The following is a 23178-nucleotide window of genomic DNA, read 5'->3' on the forward strand; positions in this document are numbered from 1 at the left end:
CGAGGCCAGCAGGGGACCACAGCTCAGAAAGGCAAAGCTGTGGGTCTAAAGCACCCACGTGGCCACTGAGACAGGAAGACTGTTGGAGAAAGGGAGCCCTTACCTGTCACCTCTCAAGGACTGTAAGATTCCTCTTCTTTATATAGGAACTTTTTATGCTCCGAAGGCTTTGATTTAAGTGAAGCCAAAGGTCGAGAAGTACGATGAACCACAAAGATCAGATTCACCTCGCCCGTGGGTCAATCTGACCAGCCGCAAAACTGCATTCCTCTCCTCAAGGGCCCCCTTCTATTTTGACTCTGGCATGACCCCCTACTTCCCCAGCATTTCCTTCCCCCCCGCTTATTTTTCTTTCATTTAACATAAAATGAACCATTTAGAAGTGAACAATTCAGTGGCATTTAGTACATTCCCAATGTAGTGCAACCACCTCTATCTAGTTCCAAAATATCTTCATGACCCCAAGAAGAAACTCTGAACCCATTAAATGGTTACTCCCCATTCTCCCTCCTGCTGGCCCTGGTGATCACCAGTCTGTGTTCTGTCTTTTTGGATTTACCAATTCTGGATATTTCATTTAGATGGAGTCATGTAATGTATAGCCTTTTGTGACTGGCTTCTTTCACTTAGCATAATGGCTTCAAGGTTCATCCATGTTGTAGCTTGGATGAGTACTTCATTCCTTTTTATAGTGGACTGGTGAATATTTCTTTGGATGGATATACTACATTCTGTTTATCCATTCATCCATTGATGGACATTTGGGCTGTGTCTGCCCTTTGGGTACCGTGACTAATGCTGCTATTAACATGTCCCTCTATTTGTTTGAGCCCCTATTTTCATTCTTTTGGGCATACATTTGGGAGCAGAATTGCTGGATCGTATGGTCCCTCTTGGTGTAAGTTTTTAGGAACTGTCAAACTGTTTCCCTACCTATTTTATGTGTGTCCATCCCATTATATTTTCTGGGCTAGACTATTCTCTTTTTTTCACCTCGTTTGCCTTTTCTTTTGTCTGTTCATTCCAGAGAAGCTTTCTCTCCAACTGTTGGATTATTAAGGCCATTTGTCTTTATAGCACTCTGCATGAGTCCTTAAAAGAAAGGCACTACGTTAATGTTACAGTTTTCACTTTAAAACTCTGAGGACTGGGAAAAACTCACTGCAGCTACGTGGTCAGAGCTGGCCAGACACTCCGAGTCTCCAGCCCCACACTGGGCTCCTCTGCCCTCACTGTGTTTGCAATGCTGGCCTCTTTTCTGTTGCTCTACACACTGAGATCTTTTCTACCTCAGGACCTTTACGTGTGACTCCCAGCACCTGGAGGACTTTATTCTCTCTTCTTTACCTTTTAGGCTCAGTTTAAATGTCTTCTATTCAGAGAGACTTTCCTCAACACCTTCCCCTCCCTAATGCCTTTGCAAAGCATGCTGAGCTCTTGATCAGACTTTCTGACAGTTTGGAGTGATGTCCTTGCCTGTGTTCTTGTGTGTGTGAGGCCATTTGCTCCACAAGCTACGTTCTTAGCTACATGAAGATCGTGTTTTGTATCATCATAGATTTCCCTGCCCCAGAACAGCCTCTGGCCCTGATAGACCCCTATAAATAGCTCTTAACTGAATGAATGAATGAATCAGTGAACAGTCCTTCTCTTACTGCTTTGCTGGCTGCCTAAAAAGTGTCCTGTACTAATTTTCACCAAAGCAAGGAACCTTTTAACTTTCTTGGCTACTCATAAAATCTTCCCAGTTGCAGAGAGAATGTTACTTGCATGATCACCAGTTTCCCCGTGAGATCAATTTCTTGGTTAGAGCCACATACCTGCTTATTTTCCAGTGTGGGTGTTTGTGATATTTCTGTTAAATAAAACCACCACATCAATCAGTTTCACCAAATGGCAGAATATATTTTCTCCTGTTTAGTTCACTTTGTCCTTGCAGTTTGGTCTTATTACCCCTGGTTCTTAGGATGCTGAATTCTTCTTCCACCTCATTGAAAGGAAGCTGTAGGACTGTTGGTTTATCAGCGCAGTTAGATAATAACTATGGACAAAAACTCTCTAATATCACTAATCATCACTTAATTCTCACAACAGCTTTATAAATGATAGGTTACTGTGCGGGGTTTTATCCCCCAATTTTAAATAAGAAGAAACTGCAGCTCAGAGAGGTTCAGCAATTTGTCTCAGAGCTCGTGGTAGAAAGCTGTGAGCCAAGATTTAAGCCTGGGCTTTCAGGATCCAAATATTGACTAGAGTACTCTGCCATGACGTCAGCCTTGGCGTCAGCCTATCAGCGCTCAGCACTGCAGACAGCCTGCCCCACGCGTAAAGAATTAGGACAGCCACAGCCATCTCCTCATCGGCTCCTTGGTCAAGTGCTAAATCAACAGCGTAGATAAAGTGGGTGACGTCTCTTGTTCCACACAAACAGATACTGAGTTTCTAGTATGTGCCCAGCACTCTGCTAGGTACCAGAGAAACACACATGAATAAGACATGAGACTTATGGCCTAAAAGGGTAGAAGGGAATCTGAGCTATATAGGGCATGATGTGTACACTTAGTGCCATAAAAAGTTTATGCAGAATTTCTAGAAGACCTCTGAGTGAGGGAATCATAGATTCCACGTGCAGGACTTCAGGAAGACAGCCCAGAGGTCTGCACTGGGAGGAAGGAAAGCTTCCAGGGGAAGGGGGTAGAGGAGCGGTGTGGTCCAGGCCATAGGGGCCGTATGCAGGAGGAGCCCGAGGCCCACTGGGGCTGCAAGTGGCTGAGTGGGGGCTAGTCAGGGTGTGGTTGGCGGGGAAGGACCTGAGAGGCCCCTGGGAGGGGAAGGGTCTTTTGGGAGCTGATTGTTAAGATTGTTGGGAGGGAGGCTCATTTTGAAGAGGTTCCTTTATTTTTGTAGGCCACGGGGAACCGTGGAGCGGTAAGCTGTTAGAGACACGACGTTCCCTGTGCCGTAGAGATTCAGCCATGCCCACAGGGAGGAGGAAGGATGCGGGCAGGGGAGAGGCAAGGGGAGGGGACTGTGGAGCCGGCAGAGGGGCAGGTGGGGCCGTGATGGCACTGGCTCTGTTTGCTGAGCCTGGACCAGCCCAGGCCACGCACTAGAAGCTTCGGACACCCTGTCTTTGAGATAGGTGTGATGCTGTTATGGGATGCCATCTTAACTGTAAAGTCCAAACCTAGAGGAGTTGGCCTTCAAACCCAGATCTGACTGGAAACCCACTAGCTGTGTGATCTTGGGCACCAGAGGTGGCCTCTCCAAGCCTCAGTTTCTCCATCCATGAACGGCGGTGATGGTGTTGATGCAGGGTGAGGCGGGGAAGGCTGAGCTGTGCAGAGTTGGAGCCCTCTTTTGTTTAAAATGTTGATATTTGGGGGAATTCCCTGGCAGCCCAGTGGTTCGGGCTCTGTGCTTTCACTGCTGGGGGCCCGGGCTCAATCCCTGTTCAGGGAACTAAGATCCCACAAGCCGCATGGTGCGGCCAAAAGAAGAGAATTTTTTTTTAATTAAAAAAATGTTTTAAAAATTAAAAAACAGGAAATGATCTCATTAGTACCAAAGTTCTAAAACTCCAGTGCCTATAAGCACCAGAGAACTGACGTTAATAACAGACAGGCATAGTTGTTCCATAAGGACTACTTAATTTAAAAAACTTAAAAGTAAGTAAATAAAATAAAATTTTGATATTTTGGTTCATCATGGATTTTTTTCATTAATTTTGATGAAAAAATACTGTGTTAAAATATTATTTAGTGCAACAATGTGAAGGTACTCAACACGACTGAACTGTACACTAAAAAATGGTTAAGTGATAAATTTTGTTATTTATATTTTATCACAATTAAAAATTACCTATTATTTCTGATGATCAGTGAATTTTTGGAGTACCCCCCCCCCTAAATTTTGCACTGAGTAAAGACCTCGTTCACCTCACCCTTATGCTGGCCCTGCAGCCATGCACATAAATAGCTTGGCACAGGGCCTGGCCCACAGGAAACTCACTTTAACTGCTGGCTGCTGGCTCTGGACAGCAGCCATCATGTAACTGGAATGAAAGTCTTGGGAGCTACTGGGAATGATCAAGGGAGAGTTGAGGGCTAAGCGTTGGGTCCCCTCTGGCTCCTAGGTGCTTCACAGACTATGCCTCGTCTAATCCTCTCAAATATAAGCCCACTTTACAGATGGAGAAACTGAGGGTCAGAGAGCTTAAATGTGTTGTCCAAGGCCAGGCTGATAATATCAGAGTGGAAATTTGACACCAAAGCTTTTCTACTCCCCCAGGCTGAGTTTCAGAGCATAAAATACTTCCATTCTTTACAAATGAATGCCAACATTTCACAAACATTGTATTACACAAATCAGGACCTGCTAAGAGAAGGGTGTGGAGGTGTTCATGGCATGTCCCTGTGCATATCCTTCTCCCTGGCTCCCCAAGAAGCCCCACTACCTGCAACTCCGGAGTGTCTTGCCTGAAATTCCTTTAACGAGATAAGAAGGTGGCCTGGTCTGTCTCTGAACTCTCTATGGACCAGGGCTGGAGAAGGAGCGGGCGGCTGGAGGCCGCTTTCCAATTTTATATCCTTTCTGTGGCTACAGTACATTAGTATTGCTGTCACTTAGTCCTCTGTCTCCTTCCCATGCTAGAAAGTTATCATGCACTTGACAAGCAAAGAAATCAATCACAAGCAGCCATGCATATTTAGTCACAGACCAAAATCGGCCCTGGGTGGAGACACAGGACCATCGAGGGCTGCCTGCTGCCAGCCTGTGCTTCTGAGTGCAGGAGTGCAGACACGCTGGCCGAGGGCATCTGTCTGCTTTCTCCTAACCCTGATCAGAGTTTGTCTTCACTTCGTCGGCTTGCATGGCTGCCCACCCTTCCCACAGCTGCCCTTCTTGCAGGCCAGCTGCCCAGCCTCTAGCTCTTTCCCCGAGTAGCATGATGCTCTGTGACCTCAGTGCGGAATGACCAGATGCCAGGGGGCAGTAAGCAAGTAATATAAGTGGGGTGAGAATTATGAAAGCGTACAATGAATGAGCATAGAACAAAGGGATTTCACCCAGTCAGGGGAACAGGGAAAGCCTTCCTGTGAAAAAGACAAGAAAGATGAGTAGGAGTTGGCCAAGTGACAAAGAAGGAAAGGTGTCCCAGACGTGTCCCATGGGCAGGACCTTGAGTTTGACTCTGAGTACAGTGGAAGGTCATGGGGTGGTAGACTCGTGCTCCAATGTACATCTTAGAAGAATCACTGAAGCTTCCCTGGGAGGTGGGGGAACTGTAGCCAAAATTTGGCCTCCGGTACCGAATTGAATCTCGGAGACAGGGTTTTGGGTGAAATAGAAAAGCATCGCTTTATTGCTTTGCCAGGCAAAGGGGACACAGCAGGCTAATGCCCTCAAAACTGTGTGTCCTGACCTGGAGGGGGTAGTGAGGAGTTTTACTGTAATCGTTTGCAGAGGGCGTGTTGAGCTTGTGGACATTCTTCTGATTGGTTTGTGGGGAGGTAAGTGGAATCAGCATCATCAACCTTCTGGTTCCAACCAGAACCAGAAGGGATGTGTGTGCCTGTGGGCAGCAGACAGTTAACTTCTTCCACCTGGTAGCGTTCTAGTATCTGCAGAACAGCTCAAAGATATTGTCACGTGTGTCCCTTGAGGGGGAACCAGGACCCTGCCCCAAGGCTGCACTGTTGTTTCTTTTGACTGCTCCTCCCTTCTCTCCACATCCCCCCACTTCCCTAATTAGCAGCCAACCGTTTGAACCTGCCCTTTGGGACTCAGGGAAGGTCATGAAGGCTGAATGAAGCCTATTTCCTACAAACAAGAAACGGGGGGGACACAGACAGACTTTTGTGCCCAGGAGTCCTACAAGGTCCTGCTCAGTTTCAGAATGAGGGCAGAAGCAGAGAGACCGATTACGAGACAAGATATGCCAGTGCTGTGGACCTGGCAGGAGCCATGGAGGAGGATTCTGGAGATGCTTTGACACTGGAGCTGACTTAACGTGCTGGCTGATTGGATGTAGATGTGCGGGTAACACAGGATTCGAGCAAGAGCGACACCATATTTATCCAGCAAGTTAAAGTGTTCGGTGCACAACAAAATAACGTTTAAGGAAACCCTCTGAACAAGTCCCAGTTAGCACTGCTTTTCTTTTTCTCCATTACATTTTTCTGTCATTTTTTTTCTCTGCTTTTAAGATTTCTTCTTTAGTCACCTCTGTTGATCACTGTGACCACAAACATACTTCGTAAAGGCTCCTTGTCACCCTCATTCTTCCTATTCTGTTCATCCCCAGTGTAATTCAGGGGCTCCATGGTGAGGGAAATCAGAATTAAAACCAAACAAACAAACCAAGGACACCACCACTGATTTAGAGTTAAGTGTCTCTGCCCATCCGCTGTGATGCAGACCAGACGGAGAGCAGGGGTAAGGCTGTGGCTGGCTGCCTTGTAACTGCTTGTTACCCACAAGCCCCCCCGACATCTCCCCACACTGCCAGTGGCCAGTGCTGATGGGAGGGTGTCGGTCATGGGCACACTGTCCTTGAGGTGTGTCCATGTGGGAGAAAAAAAGAAAGAACTTTTGCTTTACACCTGAAGCAATTCTCAATTTCTTTGATGTAGAAATAAACTATATACTTGATTTTTAGCATGTTCTGTAAAGAACAAATTCTGTGGTGAGTACTTGTGATTAAAACTAAAGTAGCACATTGTGTTTCTCGGGGAATTTTAGGGGAATATTGGATTATTGGAAATAATGGATTCGATCACTGCGTCTACTGGTCTGATAGCTGGTGAATCTGTATAACATAGAAGGATCCTCTCCTTGCTTCCCTTTTGCACAAAAAATGGAATCATTCTATCCTGTCTTTGCTGTAACTCTTTTTCTTAGTTGATTAACAGATGAAAACCATCCCATATTAGCACATATAAAAGGATTGGTAATAAGAGTAATTATAATAAAGGGAGTGTTAGAAAAACCTTGTGTTTCCAAATTATATTTTCTAGATTATTTTTATGGTGCATTGATGCCTTGACATTTTTCCCATGAAGTCGTTTTGTGTGTCTTGTGCCAGAATTCCAGGAACCATTATCGTTTACAAAGGGCAGTGAAGCCAGACAACACACGTGCCCTGGGCCCGTAGTGAAAGGTACAAGTCTTGTCTTTTGTTTTTTGGTTATTCTCAGGGTGGCCCCTGAGCTGGTTAAGGGTACAGTTTTTAAATAAAACCTTAACATTTGTTCAGCATCAGGAGAATGGCACCAGTACTGTAACAGGTGAGAAGCCCTCTAGTTGAAGAACTTATTTAGAGTGACGAGGAGAGACAGTGAAACCAGACTCTTCACGGGCAACCCGTGAGCTGTTTTTAACAAGGCTCTGTGGCTGCTCGCAGTGTCTTTGCTGTGTGACCTTTCTATGCAGCATTATAAATCTTGGATTTTTTTAAAGCATTACTCGCTTCACCCCTAAAGCACTAAAAGGAAATTTGCACCCAGCGGTGCCATTATCCTGTACTAATGTTGAGGGCAAGCCATCTGATGGGAGTAAACCAAGAAAAGTCACATTAGGTTATCTGGAGTTGGTGAGAGATGCATTTAGCTTACCATTCCTGCAGCAAGAGTCATCTAAAAATCCTAACGACGGTATCTCATCATTCAGAACCTCTAAAATGCCTCCACTGGAAAATGCAAAAAGTTTGTCTCAAAGTTTTGAAATACTTTAGCAGAAATGTTAAAATGAACATTTATGAAAGATAGAAATATTTTTTTTCTTCTGTGGCGGTGCAAACGAAGTGGTTTTCCCATCGCTGCCATATCAAATTACCGCAGATTTAGGGGGCTGGGACAACACAAACTTACTGTCTCAGAGTGGTTTACATCAGAAGTTCGGGGAGCTTGGCTGGTCTCTCTGCTTGAAGTCTCACAAGTCCAAAATCCAGGTGTCTGCCAGCGGGCTCTTCTCAGGAAGCTCTGGAGAGGACCTACTTCCTGGCTCTTTTAGGTTGGTGGCCACATTGAGGTCCTTGCAGCTGTAGACTGAGAGCCTCATCCCCTTGCTGGCTGGAGGCTGGGAGGTGTTTTTAGCTTCCAGAGGCCACCACCTGCCCTGGATGGGGGTCCCCTTCCTTCATCCTGCTGAGTCAGCAATGTCAGGCCCTCTATCCTAACCTTTCCCCATCTCTCCTAGCCCCTCAGTCAGCCTGGACTGACCCTCTGCCTCCCCCTCTTTTGCATTTAAGAGCTCGCGTGATTACACTGAGCCCAGGAGGATAACTCAGGACCATTGCCCTGTCTTAAGGTCAGCTGATTAGTAACCTTAATTCCGTCTGCAAAGCCCCTTCACAGCAGTGCCTAGGTTAGTGTTTGAGTGTTTGATTGAACCACTAGGGGGCAGCCATCTTGAAGAGACTTTTTTTTTTTAAGTGGATTTTTGGTTTTTGGTTTTTGTTTTTTAATTTTATTGGGGTATAGTTGATTTACAATGCTGTGTTAGTTTCAGGTGTACAGCAAAGTGATTCAGTTCTGCATATACATGTATTCATTCTTTTTCACATTCATTTCTCATATAGGCTATCACAGAATATTGAGTAGAGTTCCCTTGCTCTATAGTAGGTCCTTGTTGGTTATCCATCTTACATATAGTAGTGTGTCTACGTTCATCCCAAACTCCTGGTTTATCCCTCCCCCCCACGTTTCCCCTTTGCTAACCGTAAGTTTGTTTTTGATATCTGTAAGTCTGTTTGTTTTGTAAATAAGTTCATTTGTGTCATTTTTTAAAATGAGATGCCACATATGCATGATGTCACGTGATATTGAAGAGACATCTTTAGAATTTGCCCTTCCCACAACCAAGAAGAAAAAGTCCAGTCATAGCAATAATGGAGGCAGACAATTAAACTTGATTTTAAAATGTGAGTTTCTTTGAATTGTTCTGATACTGATTTTTCCAACAGTATTCCTAAATTGCGATTAAGACCAGTGCGTAAACTCGAAAGACCACATTGGCACGCCTCTTTAAGAAGCTAGCTCCTGCTTTCTTTTAATAAGTCTCTCAGAAATTTCTTCCAGAAATTAAAGATGTTTCAGTATTTCAGATTAAATGTATACTGTTCTCCCTTTCAGAAAAAAACTAAAAGACAAGTGATCTTAGTTTTACTGAGTTTTCTATATGTTTTTCTCGCACAAATTATATATGTATTCTTAGAGTTTCTCCTCCTCCCTGTCACCCCCAACTCCTACACTAGATATTTCCATTCCAAACCAAGAAGAAAAGAGAGTGGTCCAGAGATACCTTCTGCAGCTTTAATTCATTTTTGGCCAAAGATTGGCTTTCTTTGTTCGTTTCACTTAGCTAGAACTATACAATAATCTCTGGTCAAATTAACTGAAGTCTAGATTTTTCATCATTTATCATGTTCTTTGGCCCAAATAAAAGGCTGCTGCATGAGTCATCCAAACGTCTAAATTCATGAAATAGCAATTAGGAGAGATGGGTACATTTTAAGAGATTAAAGGAAAAGTTTTTTTTTTTTATTTTTAATCACTTCCTTCTCAATTGGACATGAGGCTTAAACTGTTTTGATCCAGGGACTATTTTTATTAGCATTTTGGCCACAAATTTAAGGAGTCGTTTTTCAAAAAAGAAATGTAAGAAAACAAACCAACAAAAACGTTTGAAGCAGAGAGGGATGTTGTTACCAGCAGGCATCTGGCCTGGAGCGACGGAGTAACAGGGGCTTTTGCCTTCTGTTTCCGGTGTCTCCCTCTTCTAACCCCTTAACCCTCCCATGCTGGGCAAGGACAATGAGCCCTCAGCTTAGACAAATGCTGATGGCAGCAGTCGTACAGTAAACACCCAGAACAAAGCCATATTTGGGAGGGGCTGGGGAATTGCATGGAGCATAGCAGGGTAGAAGCAGAAGGAAGAGGGAAGACACAAGAGTAAATGCACTTCTTTGCCTCTGATGATACTTTGAGTGTTTTGATTGTTGTTACTGGGACTCAGTATGTTATATGAGTGATCAAAGCAATTATGAAAACAAGAAATGCAGCTCAAGGAAAATGTATCATCTAGATGAGTGAGCTTTAAAAAAATCACATGGATTCCCAGCTTTAATAAGTGTTTGAAGTATGATTTGTTAAAATTTCCAGTAAGTAAATAAATTGAAAGACTACCTGACTGCATATGGAGAATTAGGTGATGGATTGGAATGAAAATTAGAAAGGTGGTTTTCATAATAGCGATTAATAATCCAGAACATAATGCCAAATCTTGAAAGTGTTCAAACCCACAATCTGACATTTAAAAGGCAAGTAACCAATTACCTATAATCCCTTATCAGTCAGCTTTGTTCTCCTACTTCTTAGAAGACGGAGGACTCAACATACACGGAATTGGATGGCCTCAGCGTTACTCATTATTTATTTAGCCACGATGCACATTTTCCTGGAAGCTGTCTGCTTGGTGAAGTGAATACTGCATTTCTATTTCACAGTTTCCTAGCATATTTATTTATTATATGTGTTTTAAAACTCAGGTTTTGTGATAACTCGATCTGGTTGATCACTGGTTTAGCAGAAAAAAGAAGAAAACACTGTTTTTAATTCACGTTTGAACTTCATTTGCGTTTTGACCCATGGCATTTTCTTTTTGCTGTTGTTGCATTTGTAATCAGGCCAGGGCTGGCAAATGGTTTCGTTCTATGGAAATGCTCATTGCAGTGGTGATGGTGGTACGTAGACTTGACGGGCTGCCGAGGTGCCAGGACGGAGGTGGGATCTGGGGGCTTCCAGTGTGAGTTGCATCCTGATTCTGAGTCTGTGCTCCAGAAAGAAGAGCCCACCACAAATGTACCTGAGTGAAATATTTCAGGAGTTAGTGGAAAACAGGGCAGGTGGGCATCGATCAGGCCACATGGCACTGCTCCAAGCTCACAGTGTGGTCCAGGAACTACAGGCTAGAAAACAATTATGAGTGATCACAGAGCACAAAAAAAAAACCACGGGCACAATTAGGTTCACAGGTAACGGTTTTAGCCACACAGCATTCACCCTTTTTTCCCTACAATTTCCTTGTAATTTAGCCCAACAGGAAACTTTGAGCAGACATTTCATAGAGCACTTAACTCTGTGGCGTCCATCAATTTTAATTGGAATCGTGGAGCTGAAACCCTAGGTAGTACTTGACAGCGATAGGGTGTCTGTTAACGCGGGTGTTTCTGATTCTGCTCTGGGCATCTCCGGAGCAGTGTGTGGGATGCGTGGCTGACTTCAGAAGGCACGCATCTAGGTGGTCCTCAAAAGGGACAGCATTGAACCGTCAACGTCAGAGGGGCTCCTCCGTCTCTCTCTGCTGGTTTACATTCATGAATGGAGGTGGCAGTGTCAAGGGGCCTTCGCTCTAAGGACAGCATGGCAGCGGGGTTTACTGCTGGCCCGGTATGTAGTTGTTCTTTAGGCCACTGAAGCATTCTGTCTCTGCAGCTCAGCAAAGCAATTACTGTGCTATCACTGTCCTGATTTATAAAGAAATTGCCTTCCTTGGGAGAAGACAGTAAGGTGCATAGCAGGAATCTAAGCAGCAAGACTGTGCCAAGGAAGGAAGGAAGGGAGGGAGGGAGGAAGGAAGGAAGGAGGGAGGGAGGAAGGAAGGAAGGAAGGAAGGAAGAGAAAAGAAAAGCAAAAAGAAAAGAAAAGAAAAGGAAAGAAATAGAAAGAGGGAAATTGATTTCTCTGGAAATTGTTCTGACTTGACTATAATGAAGTACCAGCTTTAAAAACACATATGCAGAGAGAGAAATCAAGAGCTTTTCAAGTGAATTCAACCTCCCATTATTTGTACCCAGTAAAATTTGTGGCAGTGGGGCTATTCCTAATGCTGTTCCTACCATTTGGTAGTTAGGGTTAGCATTTCAGATGATGTTCTGGGAATTCACTTAAAGCAAGGAAGCCACACTACAGACTTCACTCAATCAGAGCTTGGAAGCTGCCTCATTTCTCTCCCTTACAATCCACGCACTCGTTTCCCACGCAGTGTAGAGTACCAGCTGCTGCACTTTCTGTTCCCTGGAAGCCGTGAAGACTGAGGTTTTCAGGCAACTCTTCTGCCAGAAGGATGACTGGCAGAAGTGAAGGATTTCAGCTAAGCAGGAGAGCAAGCTGATACCCACTGACCTGGTGGCGCTCTTGTGGTTAATCAGATCAGAGATGGGGGAAAATAAAGCAGCATACTTGATGGTGCATCATCATATCACATCAATATTTCCTGTGCAGAGGGCCTTAGTATGCTCTGAGTTACATAGAATATCTCCTGGCCTTGCACAGTCGAGGGCAGCACCTCATCCCATTAGGAAGAATTTTTATTGTCTTATATATGGGGTATTTGGGTCTTGATCAAATCAATACAATTATGTGATCATCTGGAAATATCTTCTTAAAACTTGCATGAGCCCATTGCAGATAAGCAGTTTTCCAGGGAAAGGATGGGGTGTGAAACATTTAGGGATGGTGTTGAGAAGAACTCCACTTACCCTTGAGTAAAAGCTAAATGCTGTGTATTTGTTTCCTATTGCTGCTGTAACAAATTACTATGAACTTAGTGACTTAGAACAACACAAATTTATTATCCTACAGTTTCTGTGGATTGGAAGTCTGACTCCAGTCTCACCAACTTAAAATCAAGGTATGGGCAGGGTTGTGTTCCTTTCTAATGGCTCTTGGGAGAATCTGCTTCCAAGCTCCTTCAGGTTGTGGCCAGAACTCAGTTCCTTGTGGCTGTAGGACTGATGTCTCTGTTTCCTTTCCGGCTGTCAGCTGGAAGCCAGCCGCCTCTCTCTCATCTTTGCATGTGGCTCCCATACGTCAGAACCAGCAACGGGAAGTTGAAACTTCATGCTGGGATCTCTCTGACGTCCCTTCTGCTGCATCTCTCTGATTCCAGCCAGTGAATGTTCTCTGCTTTTAAGGCTCATGTGATTAAATTGGGCCCACAGGGATCATCCAGGACAGTCTCCCTATTTTAAAGTCCATAATCTTAATTCCATCTGCAAAGTCCCTTTTTCCATATAAGGTAATCCATTCAGTTTCCAGGGATTAGGACATAGACATCTTGGGGGGCCATTATTTGTCCACCACAGTCCACCCTCTGGTCCCCAAAGATCCACAACCACCCCACGTATTTTCATCTCATCCCAAGGTCTCATCCCAATTACAGCGTCAACTCAAAAGTCCTAAATCTCTTCAGCTCAAAAGTCCATAGCCAGAATCATCTAAATCCAATGTAGATGAGTAACCCATGAAGTACAGCTGCTGGGGAACAATTTCTCTTCACCTGTGAACCTGTGATTCTAAAGAAACAGGTTATCTGCCCCCAACATACAGCGCTGGGACAGGCACAGGATAATAGTTATAGACATTCCAGTTCCAGAAAGGGAGACATGGAAAATAAAATGGAGTGCTGGTCCAAAGCAACTTGGAAACCCAGCCCAGCAAATCCCAATTGCAAGGTTTCAAAGCCAGGGACTTATCCTCTGTCATCCTTGGCTCTGCTCTCTGGGTAGGATCAGAAAAAGGCAACACTGGAAATGCTTCTGGAATGACTTGAATTCACCAGGCAGGTGGGGGGAGCCCAAATGTCATAAATGTTCACCTGCATGTTCCTGCTGAGCTACACCAGGCAGGAGGAGAAGGTCTGATGATGCACTGCCTGGCACTCAGAGCAACCCACCTGGGCTGCCAGCAGCTAGATGTCAAGGAGGACTTAGCACAGGTTATGTGGTTTGGTAAGAGCATCAACAAGGTTACGCTGGGGAACCATGAGCCCACCATGGTTTTAGTAGATACAAGGGGCTGGCTTAGGATGCGAGGCTTAGTAAAAATGTATCAGCTATGTGCCAGAATTGATATTTGCCACGGAATGCCACCTCTCCCTGCCAGGTCCTATCCTCCGTTCATGCCGAGAGTGGCCCAGAGACCCCACCTCTGCATGGCTGTGCTTGGTTGATATTTACACAGGCTGTTCACCTAAAAGTACCCCTAAGCCCATGTGTACCCTTCAAATTTGAAGGTACTTTCCACTAAATTTGCACGAAATGCTTTCTTACTAAGAACGCATGTAGTGTACTCTGTGTTCTTACTTCTTAAGTCCCAACCCATGACTTGATGCTACAAATGTTAAAGAAAACAGTTGATATCCAAGTTTACAGAATTATAACTTAAGCAAAGATTTTAATTACACCTTAAATAAAGGTGAGTCGTAAAACTTCCATCCATGTCATCCTGTGTTCGCTTTCTAGGAACATCTAGATTTCACTGGAAGTGCCTGGACATCGCTTCCAAGGGGGATTGGTTCCCAAATTCTTCATACTGCTGGTTTCATGCTGATGATATCAGATTCAGGCACATCAAATGTATGTCTGCTTACTTTCCTGGACGGTGAGCTCCTAAGGTCAAGGGCCAGGCGTTTTCCTCTTTATCCCAAGACTTGGCACTGGGTGTGGAGCACAGTAGGTGCCAATCAGGGTGGGTCGTTTTGTTGGTTTGAACTGATTTATCTCTGCTACCCTTTCTTCCTAAAATGGTTCCGCAGGGTCCATCTGGCACAACTCACAACTCCTCCAAATTTCAGCTTAACATTACTTACTACACTAAAGAGTTTAAAATAACTTGGATGTCTATTAATAGGATAATAATTTTAAAAAATAGGCAATGATCCGCTTTTGAAGGACACAAGCACAGTGCCTGAGGAATCGCTGTGGCAAAAAGCAAAAACATTCCTACGCATTTTATTTGTATGAGTAGAAAACAGTCTTGAATGATAAACACCAAATGGTCACAGTGATGTGCTTGGACAGAGGAGAAGGAAAGTGTGGATGTTTACTTTTACTGATACATTTCCCCCCGTTGTTTTAATGCGTTTACATTAGTTTGAGATTGTTTACAAATCAGTGATCAAAGTTAAGAAAATGAGGTTGTCAGCGCGGCTGTGAAACCTTGCATTCCTCCCCACCCTCCCTGAGTGCTTGCGGTACAGCACATCCCCCGTGGTGCCCCAGTGGTCCACATGGGGTCCCGCTCACCCCTGGGTGGGAGGCTCTGAGCGAGAAGCAGCTGAAGCAGTAGACATTTATCTCTAGGACTCCGCCCAGGCCCTGAGCACCTGGCTCTGTGTCCCTGTGATGCAGTGAGGTCACACCATCCCTGTAGGGTCGTTCCGGATGAGGAGACCGAGAGAAGGCATTTATGTGCCTTCACCCCTAGCTAGCCCCATACCAGCTACACAAGAGCATCCATCTTCATTGAGGTTACTGAGTGATAAGAAGGAAACAAGCTGCTCCCTTTCTACAGAGAAGCTACAGATCAAAAGGATGAGCCCTAGTGGCTTCTGTGGCCCAGCTCCTCTGAGTGAAGAGAGAGGGGAAGGACAGACGTGGCAGGGCTCGCGCGACACCCAGGACCCCGTAACTGTCGCATCTGGAGTGAGAGAATCTGGCTGGGTGGCTCTTGCTGTGTTGACCCAGCTGGCCGGACAGAGGAGCCCTTCCTCCCAGGCCCTGCACACTCAGCTTTCCCAGAGAGGAAAAGATTGGGGGCTTCTGGTCGGTGATTTTGGAACCCAGAGACAAGTTCTCCCAAGGCGTTTTGTAGGAGAGAACGAGGCATCCTGCTGGTTCCCCAAGGAGACAAGTACCCTTGATTCCTGGAACCCAGATTTGGGAGTAGTGTCCTGCTCACAACCACGGCACTGCTGATTTTGATCGGAGGTTCTTAGTAACACTCCCTCCCTCCGCATTTGTGACAACCAAAATGTCCTTTGGTGCCCAGACATCAGTAAATGTTTCCCGGTGGCAAAATCACCCTGGCAGAGTACTTCTGGTCTAGAAGGGGACAGACCTGAAAACAATCGTGCATCATTTCATTCAGCAGTCACTCACTGAGTTCCTATTCAGTGCTATGCACTGGGGACCGAGGAACAGACCACCAGAAAGAGGCTGCCTCCCGTCCCTCCTCCACATCATGGAGGGACCAGCTTGAACAGCAGCTCTGCTCTGTGCTGTCATCTGCGGTGGATTCTGCCTCTCCCCCTGCCTGTCCTGATGGGTTGACATCATATTTCAGCTTTGCCTCCAGACTACCTGTGTTTCTTGAAACGATCTCTGCTCCGCTCTCTAAAGCCCTCCGGCAGCCCCGTCCCACTCTTGACACCTGTATATAGTCTCAGGAACCCAGCCCAGATCCTGCAGAGACCCAGCATCTGGGCTCTGCTGATTATAAATTGGGAAATGAGACAAAGTTGCCCAATGAGCAGCAGCACAGAGTTGTGTACGGCTGTAGGGAAGGATGGTTCGGAGTTTTAGCAGGGCTGGAACCCAGGACTCCAGGGGCTGGGGGTGGGCCAGGTATGAGATGACCCCCTATGGAGGCCAGATTATAAAGGCCCAAGGATCAGGTGGGGTGGAGAGGAGAGGAGGTAACAGAGAGCACAGCAAGACAAACTAATCTCAAACCAGAAAACTCTTCCTACAAGCCCGAGGGTGAGGTGGGTGTGACACTGGGAAAGCCTGATTGGCTTCAGGTGGCGAAACTGTGCACTTCCCTCCACACACGGTGTGGATGATCAATATTATTAACAAGCATAAGAAACTTCAAACTGAACAAGTTTCCTCCCCCAAATTATACACTTTGCAACTGCTTTATCTTTCTTTGCAAATTGAGACAGCCCTGAATAATCCAGAATGGGGGTTGTAGTGGCAGAGCACAAACCACAGGGTAAAAAGGCTGCACTGATGGTGTAACAGACATCTGATACTTCCCCAATAAGCGTGGAGCACAGAGGTCAATCAGTCATGTGAATTCCTATCCCATGGAAGAGCTGAATGCGCATGTAATAGCCAACTGGCAGTGAGCACCTTGGACGTGTCGGGCACTCAGCTGCATGCTGGGTATACAAATACCCTCCTGAAGGCCCCAAGGCAGCAATAAGGTCACAGCCTATATAGTTCCAATTCAAAATCAATGGTGATCAATAATGGAGATTCAAAGAGCAAAGGGAGTACGGAGAAGGGAGAGATTAATTTCAAGTAGATTGATTACTCAAAATCTCATCCCTTGGTTTTCTATGTGATTGGATCCCCCGTATCCTGACCATCTGAAGTGGCATCATGCAAACCAAAGTCTTTCATGTAAATTCCACTTTGGATCCTACGAGCACTGGATATTGATTTTTGTTTTTTAAATGAGCGTAGTGAGTGATGAAGTCTCTGAGGAATGAGATGTGAAACAGCACTGAAGATAGGGAAAATAGAGCAGTTTAGCTAGCTACCTTTGAATAAGAGAGACTGTAAGAGATTTTATGTCTTTTAATTGTAAGATATAAAAATAAATTGTGTTTATTTTTCATCTATTAGATAAAAAGGTTATAGAATCTACTTTAAGCAGAAATTTCCAAATGACATAGCAACTGACAGTTCAATCAAGATTACAGAGATTATTTCTAAGGAGTAGATATTATAGCATCATTGTGCTTTTTATGAAATAATTACAAGTCTTTGTTTCAGTGTTACGTTTATGCATAGAATTTTGCTGCACCAGTTTCTAGCCAGACATGGAAATCACCTCCCTCAAGACGAGCAGAAGATGATTTAAGTACAACAGGAGGGAGGAACTTTGTAGGTTGGACATTGGCTCTTTATCAGAGACCTACCTGGGACCATAATTACAACTAACTGTTCAGTGACCAACACATAAGGCTATTGGGATTTTTATTTTTAAACAGTGAAATGCACAAGTATAGTAAATTTTGTGTTGGGACAGGGGGGAAGGAAGGAAAGGAAACCTCCTCTCCTCCAGAGTGAAAAACCAAAGGTAATCTTGTGATATGTTTCACTTGCTCGGGAATAGTTGCTAAAAAGCGGAAACCCAACCCCAAAGGCTTGAAGGACACTGTTACTCATTGAAAAAGAGATGTGTTCACACCTCAGTTCACTTAAAAATATATGGGGAGCCTCATCCTACCTGCAGACACCGTGGTAACTGCACTCTCCCCTCTGTATCATTGCGAGGGGTGGTGTTTATGTGTGCGTCCTAATTACTTCCTCTTCCCTGCTGGGACCTTAACTTATAATATTAGTCCTTCTCATTTCTCAGTATCTTACACATTTTAATATGTAATATCTTACATATTTTAATATAGTAGGCAGTTAATAAATTTGTTTAATTGTGGAGGAGACTAGACTAGAACAAACCAGAATAAGAAAATGCTCAAATTAATATTGAAAACATGTAATGTTGACAAAGTTGTTAATTCCTGACCTTTCCCATCGGTTGCCCCTGCCCATTCATTGACTACCAGTGAAACTAGGGCTGATCATGAGGATATTTATTTGTGAATCAGGAGGCAGCCTGCCCCCATCGTGAAGCCACTCAAAGGAAAGGCTGAGCATTCGTGGATAAGGGGAAAGGCTAGAGGATATTCGAAACTAAGGTGCACATGAGCTACCCCTACAGTTCTTTCAAGTCCAAATTCCATTCTTCTGTCTTTGGAAACATGACCTCATCAAAGCACGAAGAGGCAGGATTTAAGAGTGACAATCATACGTTGCCCCCAGTGTTCTTCAGACCAAAGAGGTCTGATTGGATTTTTTTTTTTTTTGAATGCTATCATGATTGGAATTTTTGACAAACCTAGTACACTAACAGTGTCAGAGCTCGACCTGGTGAAAATCATTTCAAGGAGGAATGGTCTAAAAATGCTCTTTTACAAAGACCATCCTTCTAATAATAATACCAGTGTGCCTCTCACCACTTTTTCTTTTGCAGAAAGATTTCTCTCCTCCCTCCCAGAGATGCTGTCAGAACGAGGGCTGGCCACCCCAAGGCAGAATCTATAACACTTTCCATAAAAATGCTGCCAGTATTTGCTCAGTTATGTTATCTAAGGAACTGAGGAGTTTTGTTTATATTTTAAGATCAGCAAATGCCAAAAATACTAATGTGAATTGAATAACCTTTCCCAGTGTTACACTAAAACACTGATAGATCGTCTTTAAACATGTCTGCAGAACTTTTTAGATATTAAAGAAAACATTTATGTTCAGTAGCATTTTAGCATTGAGCCTATTTTATTTTGATTTAATTCCTAAAAGGCATAGTCCATATTGTACACCAAGCCTGAAGCCTTTACTTTCCCGTCCTTCACAGACCTGGGTTTGTTCTAGCTTCTCCACTTACTACCTGTGTAGCCTTGGACAACCTCTCTGAGCCTCAGTTCTCTTATCTGTAAAACAGAATGAAGTATAACAGGGAAAGATGTTGGAAAAATGAAATGAGGACACGTGTCAATTACAGCATGGGTTTGAAGATTTATTCAGTTCAGCTACTCCTGTGTGCTGTAAGGCCACAGGTTCTTGGAATCTGCCCCATGGCTGGCCCCAGCAGGCACTGAAGAACACTACCCTCCCCAACCAAACCCTCCCCCTAGAAGCAGAGTTAGAGCTACTTTAGTTTAGGTCTTCAGTGTGAGCATTACCAAGTATGCAAATTACCGGACTCCACCAGTGATCTCAAAGTGAGGCCCAGCTATCTCCATGAACACGCCCTCCAGGTGATTCTGATAATAGCCATAGCTTGAGAACCATTGCCCTACCTAGATCATTCTCTCTTTCCATCACCCTTCCTCACAGTTTCTAAATTTTTTCAGCCCCTTTGTACCTTCCATTAACTCATCTCCTCCAGCATCCCTCTAATAGCCTGTACTGTCTCTCATTCAGTTCCTGCAAAAGTTCTCTGCTGGAACTGAATCCTTAATCATGGTTGGAGAGGAAGACCAGAACACCCTCTCAGGTGGTGGAATAACTAAAAGCACCCAAAAGATTCACCTTTGACTAGATTTTCTCTTGTCTTTTGTACCTTCTGGAAGCTCTCTCTGTCTCCCAGCTGTGCATTTCATTACAAGGGACCCCTTCTGTTGGCTTTAGCTCAGCCCGTGCCATTGTAGGAAGGAGTTTGGGCAACTCCTACCCATAAAAGGTGCCATAGGCATCCTGATGACTAAATTTTCACAGAAATCTCTGTGTTCTTAGAATAAATTTCTAGAAGTTTACCTCTGGCAGGGCCAAGGTAGGTATCTTTTTGAGGCAGGTGAAATTAGATCTCTAAAATACTTCAGTAAGTTGAAAGCTTTGTGTTTGAAAAGTATTTCAAACTTCTCAAAGAAGAAGAATCCTTTGAATCAAAGAGCTTCTGATTCCCTGGTCGACTGTAAATGAAGCAGACCTTGAAGACTTGGCCAAAGTCTCCCTTCTTAGCGGTCACAGGACTCTCACGGATCACGTGTTTGGAATTCTGCATTCTCCATTTAGAGAGTTTCTTTGCAGATATCTGTGACTCACCTAATTCTAGGATGCTTTTATGGAGGCCATCCCCCCTGATTAAATTATATTCTTGGTAAACCTGAAAAGGCAAGGAAAGTGTTTTGGTTAAAACTGTGAGAGGAGGTGACCACCGTGAAGGGCGCTGACACATCCTTTTGCTTTGCAGGAATGTTAGTTCAGCCGGAGAGGAGGCCCGCAGGAGGATGCGGGAATGTGATGGGCTCACGGATGCCCTGCTCTACGTGATTCAGTCTGCGCTGGGGAGCAGCGAGATCGATAGCAAGGTTTGTTGAATTTGCATAGGTGAAGCATCTTAGAGAAGAAGGTTGCCCAGGGGACCAAACAGTGGCTAGCAAGGATGGAGAGTTAATGCGATGTTTAATACTTTCGCTCTGAGATCTATATCGACTTTTAATCCTAGCCTAGAACTAGACACTTAATTCTTGATTAGTAGTGAATAAAAATTTAGATTAAGTTATTGTAACTACAGGTGTTCCAGATGAGTGTATAGACTCTCATATACCAGGTTGCCCACGATCTTCTAGCTTTATTTTCTAAAATCCATTGGCAAAAGAAAAAGAAATATTAAAACTACCTGAGAGTCGAATAATCCTATATTCTTACAAGATAGCTTTTGAACAACTTAATTTTGTCCAATGCCATGTAAGGAATGCCTGATGAAGTGTAAATAAATGCTGTCAAAATGCTGCATAAACGAGCCTGTCAAGACATTGATCATCGATGTCCATTCAGTGCTTTAGTTCACAAACCAAAATAGAATTGGGGGGGCTTCACCAGTGTTTGAGCTATTTTGTTTTGTCTTCACTTGTCTTTTGATTAGTTTTGGTTCGTTTTCAATAAGAAATTTGTAATTTCATAATATCCTGGTATCAACACAGACTTTACTGATGCTTTCAAGTAATAACATGTGATGAATGTGATACCTTAATAAGACCTTCTCCAGAGCCACTGTGTTGACATTTGGGTCCAGTTCTTTGCTGTGGGCTGCCCTGTGCACTGTAGGAGGTTGAGTAACATCCCTGGTCTCCACCCACTAGATGCCAGTACCATCCTTCCCGCAGCCCAGTTGTGACAAACAAAAATATCTCCAGATATTGCTAGATATACCGCGGGGAGCCAAAAATTGGCCCTGGTTCTGTACCAGAGCCTCAATGCCATGGTTTTCAATACCAGCTCTTCATCGGAATTGCCTTTGGAACATTTAATAAACACATGTGCCTAGACCCCATCACAGCCCCCTGAGTGAATCTGAGTGTCCAACTCTCGTCTCCGATTTCTATTCCTCTGAAAGTTCATCAGGTGATTCGATGTGCATCTTGGATTGAGAACGGCCTTAGTAGATACAGCTTTAAAATGGACACTAGTCGGGAATACAATATAATGTAACTTAGTTGTCAGGTCAGATAAAGAACAAATAAGAGTGATTTTTGTCCATTTAGTTACTCATTGGCATGGGGATGATTTGGCATGGCACTTCTCAACCTTGACTACACATTAGAGTGACTGAAAAATTTAGAAAATTACTAAAAAACTAGAAAACTAAATTACTAGAAAAGCTAGAAAATTACTGATGCCTGAGCCCTACTCCCTAAAGTTTAGGACCCGTGATATTTTCTGGGACTCTGACCCTTTGAGTACCAGCTGACTCCAGTTATGACACTGTCATCTTATCACTGCCACTCAGTTACATTTGTATCCATTCATTTACCGTGTACGACATCAATTTCAAAAGTGAAATATGATAGAAAAGATTTAATCAACCTCTCTTGTAAATGCCCTTAACAGCCATTTTAGACCTTTTAATATCATTGACAGGAAAATTAATTCCCTAAAGAAGCAACCAGTCAAGATGTCTTGAGTATTTACAGATACCCATTAACACAATAGAGGAATTTTGAAAAGAGCTACTGAAGGTAATTCATAATTCACAGAAGCTTCAATGCTAATGATCTTAATATTCAAAGTGGTAAAGACTAAGGCAGGGGATGCTAAGCCTTATGGATACCAAGCAAGCTTTAATACTGTCTGGGCCTTGCAGTTGAGAATAAAATAAGAGTCAACAGCCTCTGGTCTTGGCCCAGTGCCCATCACTGGGTGGGTAAGGCAGCCTTCAGGAGCATTCTCCAAAATCAGAGTGCTCTGAGGCACGCACATGTTTCTTCTGGTGTGTCAGAGGACCAGACTCCTCAAACTCTCGGGAGACCTTGGAGATTCTCCCTGTTAACGTCCACATTTCCTCCCAAAGAGGGAACTGAAAAACTGAGGACCATTTAGGGCTGGAGTCAGAAAACTCAGATATTCCTTGAAATAATGGCATTTGCAGCAACATGGATGGACCTAGAGATGATCATACTAAGTGAAGTTAGGCAAAGACAAATATCTGATACCGCTTATATGCAGACTCTAAAAAATATGACACAAATGAACTTATTTACAAAACAGAAACAGACTCACAGACTTAGAAAACAAACTTATGGTCACCAAAGGGGAAAGGTGGGAGGGAGAGGGGATAAATTGGGAGTTTGGGATTGATGTACACTCCACTATATTTAAAATAGATAATCAGCAAGGACCTACTGTACAGCACAAGGAACTCTGCTCAATATTCTGTAATAAAGTAAATGGGAAAAGAATTGGAGAAAGAATAGATACATGTATATGTATAACTGAATCGCTTTGCTGTACACCTGAAACGGAGACAACATTGTTAATCAACTATACTCCAATAGAAAATAAAAATTAAAAGAAGAAGAAACAGAAGACTCAGATATTCCTGA

At 43.9% G+C, this 23178-nt stretch overlaps 1 protein-coding gene across 1 annotated transcript in view; it reads left to right on the plus strand.

Moving 5' to 3' along the window:
* Positions 1-23178, plus strand: part of CTNND2 (catenin delta 2) — a 943287-nt gene that overhangs the window by 770613 nt on the left and 149496 nt on the right. Inside the window, exon 13 of the mRNA XM_082458356.1 lies at positions 20547-20664. Within this exon, the coding sequence (XP_082314482.1) occupies positions 20547-20664 (118 nt within the window). The remainder of the gene's footprint in view (positions 1-20546; positions 20665-23178) is intronic.

This window comes from Balaenoptera physalus (genome assembly GCF_965194825.1).
Source record: "Balaenoptera physalus genome assembly, chromosome: 3".
NCBI lineage: Eukaryota > Metazoa > Chordata > Mammalia > Artiodactyla > Balaenopteridae > Balaenoptera > Balaenoptera physalus.